The sequence below is a fragment of the Hippopotamus amphibius genome, chromosome 1, assembly GCF_030028045.1.
Source record: "Hippopotamus amphibius kiboko isolate mHipAmp2 chromosome 1, mHipAmp2.hap2, whole genome shotgun sequence".
Taxonomy (NCBI): Eukaryota; Metazoa; Chordata; class Mammalia; order Artiodactyla; family Hippopotamidae; genus Hippopotamus; species Hippopotamus amphibius.
Window position 1 is genome coordinate 50,634,658 of NC_080186.1, and position 13,476 is coordinate 50,648,133.

The following is a 13,476-nucleotide window of genomic DNA, read 5'->3' on the forward strand; positions in this document are numbered from 1 at the left end:
TTTGTAAAGGGAAAACTAAAGTATCTACTTTATAGGGTATGAATATTAAGTTGGGGTCCTTTATGGAAATACTTAGAAGTGCTTGATCCCCAATAAATGCAAGATCCAAGTTTGTTTTGCTAACATGTATATGTATATGAACACATGTATGTAATTCTTGGGTTCATATGCACATACATGTTAGCAAAATAAACTTGGTATGAGAGACAGTAGTTAATAGTTAAAGGGGTAGATTGTCAAACCAGGCTACCTATATTCAGAACCTGGTTATGTTACTAGCTGGTTGTATATGCTCAGGCATATACTTTCTCTATACTTCATTTTTCTCTTGAGAAATGATGTGATAATAGTATATATCTCCCATAGTGATAATGAGAATTAAATGGATTAATATACATAAAGCACTTAAAGCAGGGCCTGGCACATAAGGGCTGTGTATGTGTTTGCATGTATTGTTATTATTGTTATATGAAAATGCAAATGTGAAAATTGTGCAATATGTCTTGAAAAATTATGCAAAGGTTTAAATGTACCATCATAATTTGCTGTATGTAAATGGCACTGTTCATTCAAATAATGAGGTACATAAATACTTGACTCTGAAAAGTATGACTTCAGGGAACAAGGGTTGTGGTAGCATTATCCTTGCTTGATGAGATAAATATCTAAAATGATAGGGCTGGGTAATATTTCTAACCTTCAAGTGTTCGCAAATAAGGAAAAGGGAAGTGATTTGGTCAGGGTGACTCAGGTACGTAGGGCAGTGACAGCACTAGAATCCAGATCTTATGTCATCTATAAACATCACTCCTCTATGTTTGAACAAAGCCAATGTTTATATCTGAACAAAGCTAGTGTCTCAAAATTATAGGAGCTTCTACCTTTTCTCCTTTCTTCTTTCCTCACCACAGTGACCTTGCATATCATCACACATATGCACAGACATGCGCAGCATCTGAGATGTTTTATTTTCAAGTAGGATTATATCCTTTCTCCAGAATACCTCATATAAAGAATAGAGGATTGAATCATTCAGGTACTACCAGTCTCTTGTAGGATCTCTGTACAGTTTTCTGAGAAATTCTTACTCAAAAAAGAACACAAAATTCTGTGTTGAAACATTTCAGTGTTTGTAACACATGATGGAGAGTATGTGATGATCTGATTTTAGTTGAAAAGTGTGGACATCCCAAGTTTTGGCATTTTAATTCCAGTGTCAAAATGAAGTCAACCCTCAACGATCTGCTACACATGTGAAATGAATGATTACTTCGTATAATCAAAACAAAAAGTAATTTATTAAACAGTATGAATTTCACACAGGTGTATATGATACATACCCCAATTTTATAAGGGAAATTATTTTTGAAAAATGTTTACTTTTAATTATATGTCACCAGAGAGTGATTTTGAAATTTGGGGGGAATTCTTTTTTAATACCCAACCAAATGAACCAAAAAAGAAAAGTAAGCTGCAAAGAAATTCATCAAGGGCAGGTGAACAAACAAAAGGATATAACTTAATGAAGTTAAATTAAAAGCTGGTAATCAAGGAAAGAAGCAGACATGTGATGTTGACAGAGGTGCTGCCCGGCAGGAACCTGCCGTTCTTCCTTCATCCCCTGCCCATGCAGGGGAATCAACAAAAACCTTGAGACTCTCATGACAATTGAACCAATCAGAGGGAAGTTCACCCTTTGAGCCCTTCATTTTCTTTGAACTGGGGAAGAGTGGAAATAATGGCTAAGAAGAAACTAAGGGCCTGACTCTAATAGGAATAAAGACTGTAGGGCCACACACTGAATTGGGGAAACAGTATGATCCCAAAGAAATTTCTTCTTGGAAATGGAATACACTTCTCACCACCCTGGTATGAGATACTTAAACCTCAGAAGTGAGAGCCTAGCTCAGGTGTTATAAAAAGATTGCCCATTGTCTCAGCTGCACCTTCCTTACCCTCCCCACCCTCCCCCACCACACTGCCTTCCCTGACCATTCACAAGGCTATATAGAAAGGTGGAGAAAAAACAGTCCCAGTTATTACTTAGAGGGGAAAATATACTGGGCCATGGGGTACAGTGGAGAGGGTGTCCAAGAAGTCTTCAACACTATGCCAGAACGAATAGGGTATCTTGACTGCCAATAAGACATGAACTAGATGAAAAGAATAAAAGCATGACATTTGTGTGAACATTACAGACTAAAACCAAAACTAGATAAGAGCATGTAAAAGACAGTAGCCAAGTTTAGAAAATAACTTTTGCTTCATGTAGTATTACAATTTCATACAAACACATCAATAGAATAGACTAGGTGGTAGAACAACAAAGTGAGATTTAAAAATTGCAGCTAGATAGAAACAAATCAGTGAATAATGTTTAAGAGCAAGCCTTATCCTAGTTAAGCTATCGAACTTCAAGAATAAAGGAAAAACAACTCAGTCATTCAGATAGAAAAGGGAAGTCACTCACAAAGGTGAGAAAAGTAGGCTCCCCTACAGCTTCTGTGCCAGAATATAGAGGAGCAATATCCACCAAATGCTGAGGCGGGAGGCAGCATTAACTGAAGGGTGCAGATGCAAACTCATGAGCCCTTCTTGGAAAAAAACTACTTGTCACAATCCAGTTAGCAAATGTGTTTTAATCAGAATGAAGAATGCAGGAACGGAGGAGATTCTGTAGTGGAAGATCTGGTGGTGAAGCTTGATCCATTTAAATAAAGATCTGTGTGAGTTCTGTGCAAATTATCGTTATAGATACTAGGACAACTGAAATTCTGACTCACTAAGTCAGGAAGAAGACCTGATTATGTGTACTTTAAAAAAAGAAAGAAAAAAAAATCCACAAGAGAGTTTGATGTAAAGTTTTGAGAAAACTCTCACGTAGTTTTGGTCCAAATCGATTATGGGACCTTGGGGCAAGGTAGGATGGGTTTATCAATGGCTCTTTACTCTGCCTTTCCCAGCTGTCATTCATAACACCTGGCAGCGGTAGGTAGCACTCCTTCACTTACTGCAGTAACAGAGGCTGGTTATTCTTGCTTATAGTATGTTAGAAAAAAGCATACTTTTACCCAGCATTGTATAAGATACAATGAGGCAGTAATTTTCAAACTTAAGTTTTCTACAAAGTGTGTGTGACTGGGCACAGTGTGATAAAGAGGACTCCAGCTGTAGAAGTTTATTTTATATTTTAATTCTTAAAATAAGCAATTATGATGAAATATTAAGTCTGAGTGATGTGGGAATGAGTATTATTTTTGAGTTTATTGTTTATTTATTTTTTAGCTTTTTTAACTTCCTGTCTCTTAAATAGCTCAGAGAGAGAGAGAGAGAGAGAGACAGAAAAACAGAGAAACAGAAAAGGACAGAGGCAGGTACAGAGTGAACCAAAACAAAATATCACCATGGCATCATGTTAAAAGAGGTGCCTAGAACCACCACTGGGCAGTCTAAGTCACCGATATGGGGTGGGTCCAAGGAATTTGCAGGTTTAATGCCCCTTTCCTTCACATCTGTGATAAAGGTGGCTCTAGAACCACAGTGTAAAACATGGACAGGAACAAGGTTGGTTACCCACTAGGTATTGAAAACTAAATTTGCCCTTGCTCCTCTCCCTTCTGTCTTCCCTGTCCCAATTGAAGACAGAGTATTGTTTCTTCTCTACCAGTCTTTTCACGACAGCCCCTACCTTCAAGCTAGACAGATATTTGTTTCTTTGTGCCCACCCCTCCATAGTATACTTCCATCAAAGCACCACATTTTCTGTCCTGTAATTGTTTACATTTCTACTGTACAGATCTTAAAAGGGCACAACCTTTCATTCTTTTTTGTATCCAAGCACTTAGGATTGTACATGGCAGGTTATAGTCACCAAAATGCTCGCATGACAAGGATGGATGCATGCACTGAATTTAGGAAGAGAAACTATTTCCTCCTAGTCTGTCTGGGGATAGTTTGCCAGCGTTTGTTTTTCTCATTTGGAGGACAATGTTTATAACTTGCCTACACTGTATTTAAGACTATAACTTGATTTTAATTTCCTGTTACTAGCTTGGTGTGTAAATATGTAGTCCCATCCCCTAACTGGACTGAATTGATTATACGTTTTGAGAGTATAAATAGCAAACTTGTGCAATAATATGTTATGATAGGTCAGGTAAGTTATGATAGGTCAACCTTTTTTCAAACTAATCTTAATAAAATCACATGTAAACTTCTGGTCTTATAATAGGTCACAGCCTTAGCTGTAAATTTTTAAAGATGTTTTTAAATGAAAAAGAAATAAAACTGAGGAAGCAAATCATGCTTTTTAACATGAATATGTAAGTAAAATTAAAAATGTATGAGTACTGATGTTGATGTGATTCTAAAGTTACATGTTTGTATCCGTTTTAAATAGTTTCAATGTGCAGTTGGATTCAATTCAGCTTTTTGTTACTGATTCATTAACCAAATAATGTGCTTATCCTCTGAAGACATGATGTGTAACTGATAATTTTCTACTATGAACTTAAAATGGTAACTTCGTATACATGTGTGTGTATTTTGGCTTACTAGGTAACAGCATCCTAAAAATAAATTTGTATCTAAAAGGGAAACAAATTAATTTTTTAAATTTCATTGGTGACTTAGAGATTTTAGAGACTTAGAAACATTTTCTTCTCAGAACTAAAGCAAGCATAATATTTGAAAGATATTCTCCTTATATGTATTAACTGTTTCTCTATATTAAGAAAAATTAATTTGATTTCTTCTGATCCAAATATCCTAGACCCAGAATTCCAGAGTTTGAAGGATTCTTTGAAATTATCTAGTCTGCTTGACCAAGCTCTTTAGTGGCCTGATCAGATTTAGAATCTAGAACTCCACTCTATTCTAAGCTTTTTTGCTGTTGATGCTTATGTTTCTGTATTTGTTTTTTAGGTGACAGCACTTCAAGATGAAAAGAATTCACTGGTTTCTGAGAATGAGATGATGAATGAAAAACTTGACCAATTGGATGGATCCTTTGATGATCCAAATACGATGGTTGCAAAAAAGTATTTTCATGCACAGTTGCAACTAGAACAATTACAGGAAGAAAACTTCAGGTAGCATTTGTAGTAGAAATCATTCTGTACAATTTTATTAAACTAGTAGCTAAAAAATCATAATATCAACAACTAATTGTTAAGCATTACAAAGCATGTTTGGATTAGTATCCTAAAAATACTGTTGAAAATACTGAGTGGTGTAAGTGGTTCCTGCCCTCATAGGGCTAACAATCCAGTTAGGCAAGTAGGATACATATGTAAAAAACAAAATAATTCAAAATAATGTGCGATAAGGGCCAAATGAAGGCCACAGGCAAGTCCAAGAGGAGTTTAAAGGAGTGATTGCTGAAGCCTGGGGAGAAGGGGGAGTTTCTTACATACGAGAGGGAACTTGATAATAAATGGGGAAAAAATGTAAATCTTAAGCTAAAGAGATGCTTTTCATATCAACTTTTATTTTTCTTCTTTAAAAAAAAAAGTGTGCATCTAACCTTTAATAAACATTGTTGTCTCTTGTGTGCTTACCACTGAGCCCTGCACTGTAAGGCGTTGAGAATAGGTGCTCCAGTTGTACTGTATGTATTTTTTTGTTGTTACTTTATTTTCATGTGATTTCAAACTTAGCAAAAAAATTGCAAGAATAGTACAAGGAGCTCCTTTGTACCTTTCATTCAGATTTGACAGTTGTTTTACAGTTTTCTTCATTTGCTTTAGCAGTCTCTTTACATATAACATATATATATGTTAGATTTTGGAACCATTTGAGAGTAAATTGGAGACATGCCGCTTTACCCTTATATACTTCAGTATGTATTTCCTAAGAATAAAGATATTCTCTTATAAAGTACAGCACAGTGATCAAAATTAGTGAATTGGTCATTGATACAATGTCATTATCTAATCTACAGATCATATTCAAATTCCAGCAGCTATCTCAGTGTCCTTTACAGTTATTCTTGGTTCAGAATCAAATCGAGGGTCATGCATTGCATTTACTAAATGGATCCATTTATAGATAGTAATGGATATTCAATGCCTGTAATTCCCTTATTATCTTCATTTATTTTGATGCTTAAATTGCCCCAGATTTGACCACTGAGAAACCTTTCAGTTGGCCCTGTGACCTTTCAACATGTTGTTATCCTTCTTTGAGTATTCTCTTACTTTCTGGCACAACAAAATGTTGCAGACTTTTCTTGTTCTTTCTGACTCTAGAATCAGCCATTTCTCCAAGAAGCCCTGGTTGCTTTTAGTGAGGAATGTTATTTAGAAACAAAGACCTGTGCTCCAGATGAAGTTTTCTGTCATTGCTTATGGGCCACCTTGGTGTGCAGAGCTAGGAAATGTGCTTGCACAGGTTCATACCAGTCTGTGTTCTCACACACACGTGTGTGCACACATCTGCATTTATGTTCATACCTATAATTATGAACAGTGAGCTCATATTTTCATCTTCCATTTTAGTCCAGTGACTTCAGAGATCATTCTAACTTTCTCCATTTCCATGTTGTAATTCCCTGCTCCAACACTGAGAAACTGGCTTCCATTTTCCTCAACATATTTACTCATTTACTCAATCCCAAAGCACATAGAAAGTAAGAATTGCTAGCCCATACCTCTTTAAAAAGCAAACTATACTAGACTGCAGTACGTTTACAGTTTTTTTTTACGATAACAGTTACATATTGTGAGATGAATAAATACTGAATACAATTTGGCATGTTTTAACAAATGCATACATTTGTGTAACTCACACTTTCATTGTTTGATAGATCATTTTTGTCACTACAGAAATTTCCCATATGCCCCTTCCCAGTCAACCCGTATCTCCCAGAGACTAATTACTCTTCTGATTCTTTTCCACCATAAATGTGTTTTCTCTGATCTAGAACTTCTTATAAATTGAATTGCAGTATGAATTCTTTGGTCACTGGCGGCTTTTGCTCAGCATATTTGTGAAATTTACACATGTTGCTGAATGTATCAGTAGGTCATTCTTTTTTATTGCTAATTATATGGAATTATTTCTCAATATGACACATTTTGCTTATTCATTTTCCTTTAGATGGGCATTTGGGTTTCCAGATTTTGGCTAATATAAATAAAGCTGGTATGAACATTGGAATATAAGACTTTTTTGTGAACAGATTTTCTCATTTCTCATTGGCAAATACATGGACTGGTGTTGCTGAGTTACACATTATGCCTATGTTTAATTTTAAAAGATACCGGCAAACCATTTCCAAAGTGGTCCTGCTATTTTACATCCCCACCAGCAGTATTTGCTGCTAGTTGCTCCAGTTACTCTGCCTGTATAACATAACCTGGCTTTATCAGTCTTCATAATTTTAGTTATCCCAGGGAATGTGTTAAGGGTGTTGAATCATGGCTTTAATTTGCATTTTCCTAATAACTAATGATATAGGAAGCCCCTTTTCGTGTGCTTATTGGCAATATATCTTATTTTATGAATTGGCTCTTCACACTGTTAGCCTATTTTTAAATTGGATTCTCTTTATTACTGAGTTGTAGGAGTTTAAAAATATATGTATTCTGGATACAAAATTTTTTCAGATATACATGTAGTAATATTTCATCCATTCTGTGTCTTTTCATTTTTCAAATGGTATCTATTGAAGAGTTAAAGTTATTAACTTAGATGAAGTCTGATTTATCAGTATTTTTAAGATTAGTGCTTTTTGTGTACTGTCCAAGAAATCTTTGTCTACTCCCTTGTCATGAAAATACTCTCTGCTGTTTTCTTCTGAAACCTTTATAGTTTTATCTTTCACATTTAGGTCTGTGATCCATCTTGAATGTATTTTTTTAAAATAGTGTGTGTGTGGGTGTGAAGCTTTACTTTTATTTTCCTTATGACTATTTAGTTATTCCAGTATCATCAGCTGAAAAGGTTTTTATTCCATCAAATTGCTTTGGCACCTTTGTGAAAAATGATACAACCATAAATTTTGAGTCATTTTCTGGACTCTCAGTTCTTTCCCATTGATCAATTTGTCTATCTTTATGCCCGTAAGACACAATCTTGATTACTGTAGCTCTAGAGTAAGTCGTTTAAAGTCAGGCAGAGTGTGAGTATTCCAACTTTGTTCTTTCTTCTCAAAATTTGTTTTGGCTATTCTGTCATTTACTTTTTTGGTCAATTTCTGTAAAAAACAAAAACAAATGAAAAAACCTTTTGTGATTGTAATTTGGATTGTATGTGATTGATATCTTGATATTGAGAATTTCGGTCTGTGAGTGTAGTATCTTTGTCTATTTAAGTCTAATTTCTCTAGCAATGTTGTGTTGTTTGGAGCATAGTTTTATGTGTGTCTTCTGTTAATTTTATTCCCAAATATTTTTTTGCTATTACAAACGCAGTTAAAACATTATTCTGAAAAGTTACTGCTAATATATATAGATATACAATTGATTTTTTGTATTTTGCAACTTACATATCTTGAAACTTGTGTCTTGTGTTTTGAAACTTTTATGTCTTGCAAAGTTTCTTAATTCCCTTACTGATTCTTCTAGTTGTTTATGTAGAAAATCCTAAGGAATCTACAGTCACCTTATCTATTCATAGAGTTTTACCTCTTCCTTGTATTACTGCTGCCTTGTATTTATTTTCTTTGCTTTGAGCAGGAGCAAACATCTTACTTTGTTCTGGGTCTTAGGGAGAAAATGTTCAATTAAGTACTGTCAGTGATGAAGCTAGCTGTAGAGTTTTTAAATTTGCTTTTTATCAGATTGAAGGAATTCTTTATTTCTGCCTTGCTAAGAGTTTTATCATTAATTGGTATTGGTTTTTTGTCAATGACTTTTCTGCATCTTGAAAAAGTGGTTTGGTTTTTCTTTTTCATTCTTTTAATATGATTAATTTTTGAATGTTAAAAAATCTTGTATTCCAGGGAAAATCCAATTGGTCATATTTTATTATCTTATATACATATGACTGGATTTGGTTTGCTAATATTTTGAAAGTATTTTTGTGTGTCTTTATAATACATATTGGTCTGTAACTTTCTTTTCTTGTAATGTCTTTCAGGTTTTGTTATCAGAGTTCTGCTAGTCTCATAGAATAATTGGGAAATATTCTCTCCTCTATTTTCTGAAAGAGTTTATGTAAGAATGATACTATTTCTTCATTAATATTTGATAGCATTTATCAGTAAAACAATTAGATCTGTGGTTTTCTTTGTGAAGGGCTTTCAATGGCACATGTAATTTCTTTAATGGTCATAGGGCTTTTCAGATTTTCTTTTTCATCTTATGTCAGTTTACTAAATTATTTTCTTCAAGGTATATGTTTATTTGATTTAAGTTGTTGAATTTATTGGCGTAAGTTATTCATAATATTCTATTTATTTTCCCTTTAGTGACTGTAGGAGGTGTAGTGGTATTTCCTTTTTCTTTCCTGATACTGGTAATTTGTGTTTTCTCTCATTTTTCTTGGTCACTCTTGCTAGAGGTTCATCAATTTTATTAATCTTTTCGAACACCTTTTATTGGCTTTCCATATGGTAAGTTTTAGATCTCTGTTCTTTATTTCTTTCCTTTTACTTGCTTTGAATTTAATTTGCTCTTCTTTTTTTAGCCTCTTAAAGTTAGATGATTGATTTTAAGCCTTTCTTCATTTCTAAAATAAGCCTTTCCAACTGTAAATATCCCTCTAAGCACTGGTTTAGCTGTATCCCCAAAGTTTGGTTGATTGTGTTTCTGTTATTATTCAGCTTGAAATATTTTCTAATTTCCCTTGTGATTTCTTCTTTGTCTTGGGAATTATTTAGAAATGTATTGTTTAATTTCTAAATATTTAAGGCTTTTCTACAAACTTCTTATTGTGACTGATTTCTAATTTAATTTCCTTGTGGTTAGAGAACATATTCCATGAGACTTCAGTCTTTTAATATTTATGATACTTATTTTATTGTATCAAGTGTTGTGTTGTGGTGAGTGTTCCACGTGTACTTGCAAAGAATATGTGTTCTGTAGTTTTTGACTAACATATTTCAAAAATATTAATTATATCAAGCTGGTTAATAGTGTTATTCAGATTTCTTCTGTATTTTCACTAACATTTTTGTTTAGTTCTGTCATTTATTGGGAGACTGATGTTAAAATTTTCAACAATAATTATGCATTTGTGGATCTCTGATTCTGTCAGTTTTTGCTTTATCAGTTTTAAAATTCTGTTTTTACTATATATACCTTTATGATATGTCTTTCTGATATATTGACCCTTTTATAATGATGAATTATTTCTCTTTATCTTTGGTAATACTTTTTGTCTTAAAAATTTTTTTGGATGCTAATATAATCACCCCAGCTTTCTTTGCTGATTTTTTGCATGATACTTCTTTTTCATCTTTTTACTTTTAATATATTGTGTCTTTATATTTAAAATGTTTCTTGAAACATTAATTATATTCTTTCTATTTTATATCAGAACCTTTCTGATAGTCTCTGCTTTTTTAATTTGTATGTTTAGTTCATTTGCCTTTTGTGTAATTTTTGATATGGTTGTGTTTAGGTCTATCAATTCTCTATTTTTCATTTGTCATATCTGTTCTTGTGTTTATTTTTCTTTTTTGCTCAGTTGATCAAATAATTTTTTAGTATTTTAATCACGGTATTGTTTTAGTTTTTGTGGTTGCTCTAGGCTTTGAAGTATGTATTCTTTATCCTAGTCTGTGCTTGGAGTTAATATTTTACCACTTTACATGCTATGTATATTTTTAGATAACTTTATATGTTTTCTCTTCATCTTTGAAATTAAAATTCCTGTTTGAACTAGAAAACCAAGCTCAATGTTTTAGAAGTAAAAATGAAAATCAGAACATTGCTTCTCAAATCTATTTCAAAACCAAGAGCTCATAAGTATCTCATTCCTTTAGTTTTTCTTCTTTTGAATGTGGAATCCAAAAAAACATTTTATTTTATTTTATTTTTTAAGAACTTTTATTGAGATGTAATTGACATACAATAAACTGCATATGTTTAAAGTGTACAACTTGATATTTTTTTCTTATTAGAATGTATATATGGCAATCCCAATCTCCCAATTCATGCCACCCCATTTTAGAAGTAAGTTTTGCTAAGCTTATGTCTCAGTAATAAAACAAATAATGGAACTTACATTATAAATACTTGTTTTCTTTATGCAAGGCTCGAAGCTGCAAAAGATGATTACCGTGTTCACTGTGAAGAACTTGAAAAACAATTAATTGAATTTCAACATAGGAATGATGAATTGACTAGTCTTGCTGAGGAAACAAGGGCCCTGAAAGATGAAATAGACGTTCTTAGGTATGGCATATCTAAATATAATTGTCTCACTTCTAAGTTATTACTTACCCATTTTAATATTGCATGTTTTAATCAGGGATTCTTAGAGTTATCTCTGTGTATCAAGTATTGATCAGTTTCTATCCAGGCTCCTAGTCTTTACTTCTTTTATGCTTGTTGATAGTTATGTGATAGTTGACCTTCTTGTGCTTACTAGTATATCTTAGGAAATGTTTGTCTAAGGAAATGCCATCACAAACCATATTTTGACATTTGATAAAATATAGATAAATATAGATAAGAATCCTAGCATTTATTGCACGGTTATCCCAGGTTCTCTTATAGTCTTTGACAATTTAAAATGTATATTTAGCTTTTGCTTGTGAAATGTTACTGAAGCAAGGAGTCTATCCACATGATTTTTGTATTTTCTGTTAAATTTTCTTAATTAGCCAGTTCTTGCACAGTCTTAATGTCCTTTTAAAACAAAATCTTTATAACCATTAATTTGAACTTCCATGTGATATTTAAGTGATTTGGTTTATTTATTTATTTTGCTCCAGCCCAGTCATCAGGTAAGCGCAACTCTAAAGGAAAGTACTTTGCTAAACAAATTATAAGTTAAGTCAACTTCCTTAGTATATCAAATACTTAGAACAAAACTACATTAAATATTATGCACAAAGCACAATGGCCTGTAAGCTACAGAGCAGCTCAGAATTGTTCCATTATATTTATAAAACTATTCTTTTTTATACATTTTCTGATATATAAAATAGTTTGATAATTGTGTGTCAGATTTGAAGCATTTGTATTTTGATGACTTTATAACAGAAGGGTTGAACTTTTTAGACAGTTTTAGGCCTGAGTCTGTCTCCAAAGTTCTCACAAAATTTATGATTTCTTTTCTCTGTCCCTCTCATTTTTGTTTTTAACCCAATTGATAGTTCATTTGGAAGACTCATTTTATAGCTAGCATAACATTGTTATGTGCATTTACTAGTTTTTACACAGTAATGTTTAGTCTTTGTTATTATAGGGCTACTTCTGATAAAGCAAATAAACTGGAGTCAACAGTCGAGATATATCGTCAGAAGCTACAAGATCTGAATGACCTTCGCAAGCAGGTGAAAACCTTACAAGAAACAAACATGATGTATATGCATAATACAGTCAGCTTAGAAGAAGAATTAAAGAAGGCAAATGCAGCACGTACACAATTAGAAACATACAAGAGACAGGTAAGAAAATATCTTAATTTTTTAAATCAGTAAAATTGAAAGAGTTCAACTTCGAGTTATCTAGGTCTTTTACACTTTTATTGGCTTCTGAGCTTCTCTATCTTTTGGACATTTTTATTGTTTTATTAGTAACCAGTGTTAAATGCCTAGAGAATGGAGTTATAACCTAAAATACTCTTTTGTTGTTTATCAGACAACCTAGATAAACAGGATAGGAAGCTGATTTTTTTTTTTTGCTAAATTATTATTTGTGTATTTTAAAACTTATGTTAATTCTTCTTATCTACATGCCATTTCCACAATTTTTTTTTTTACATAAACTAACCCATTTATTGTAGGATAGCAACATTTCAAATAGTGGTTGCTTTACTGGTCCTTCAATTCTTCAGTCTTCTGATGGCAGACTTTACTATGATGGCAGAAGTGGTGTTATAGGTTCAGGCACCACCAGCTACCATTTTCATGCAGGAACCACAGTGTCAGATGCCCACAGATCATTTCTTCATCTTGGTTTTGCCACAGAAGGAGCAAGTGTACTTGGCATGCTGGCTGTTTTCAATTTTCTTCACCATTTTTCTGAGAGAGGCATCATAACAGGTCCTGTGTTTAATCACAATTTCAACCTTCTTGGTGTGTTTGGCCATGTCTCTGCAACCTAGGTCCAAGCCCAGAGAGTCCACAAATATTTAGAATTAGACTGTAATCTTAATATAAATTTTATTTCCAGTTTCTCATTTACTGAACTTTGAAAAGCTATCAATATTATATACTCTTAGTTTTTACTTTTGTTTCTGATAAAAGGTTCAGGATCTTCACGTTAAACTTTCCTCTGAATCCAAAAGGGCGGACACGCTAGCATTTGAAATGAAGCGGCTTGAAGAAAAACATGAAGCTTTACTTAAGGAAAAAGAGGT

General features: G+C 33.2%; 1 protein-coding gene and 1 pseudogene across 3 annotated transcripts in view; one reads left to right on the forward strand and one right to left on the reverse strand.

The window, feature by feature from the left end:
- The window catches only part of HOOK1 (hook microtubule tethering protein 1), a 65,198-nt gene that overhangs the window by 28,560 nt on the left and 23,162 nt on the right, over nucleotides 1-13,476 (forward strand). For all 3 annotated transcript variants that reach the window (XM_057712615.1, XM_057712607.1, XM_057712614.1), the window contains 4 exons: nucleotides 4,924-5,090; nucleotides 11,202-11,342; nucleotides 12,361-12,562; nucleotides 13,364-13,474. In XM_057712615.1, the coding sequence (XP_057568598.1) occupies nucleotides 4,924-5,090; nucleotides 11,202-11,342; nucleotides 12,361-12,562; nucleotides 13,364-13,474 (621 nt within the window). The remainder of the gene's footprint in view (nucleotides 1-4,923; nucleotides 5,091-11,201; nucleotides 11,343-12,360; nucleotides 12,563-13,363; nucleotides 13,475-13,476) is intronic.
- On the reverse strand, nucleotides 12,940-13,206 carry LOC130858508 (60S ribosomal protein L37a-like; annotated as a pseudogene).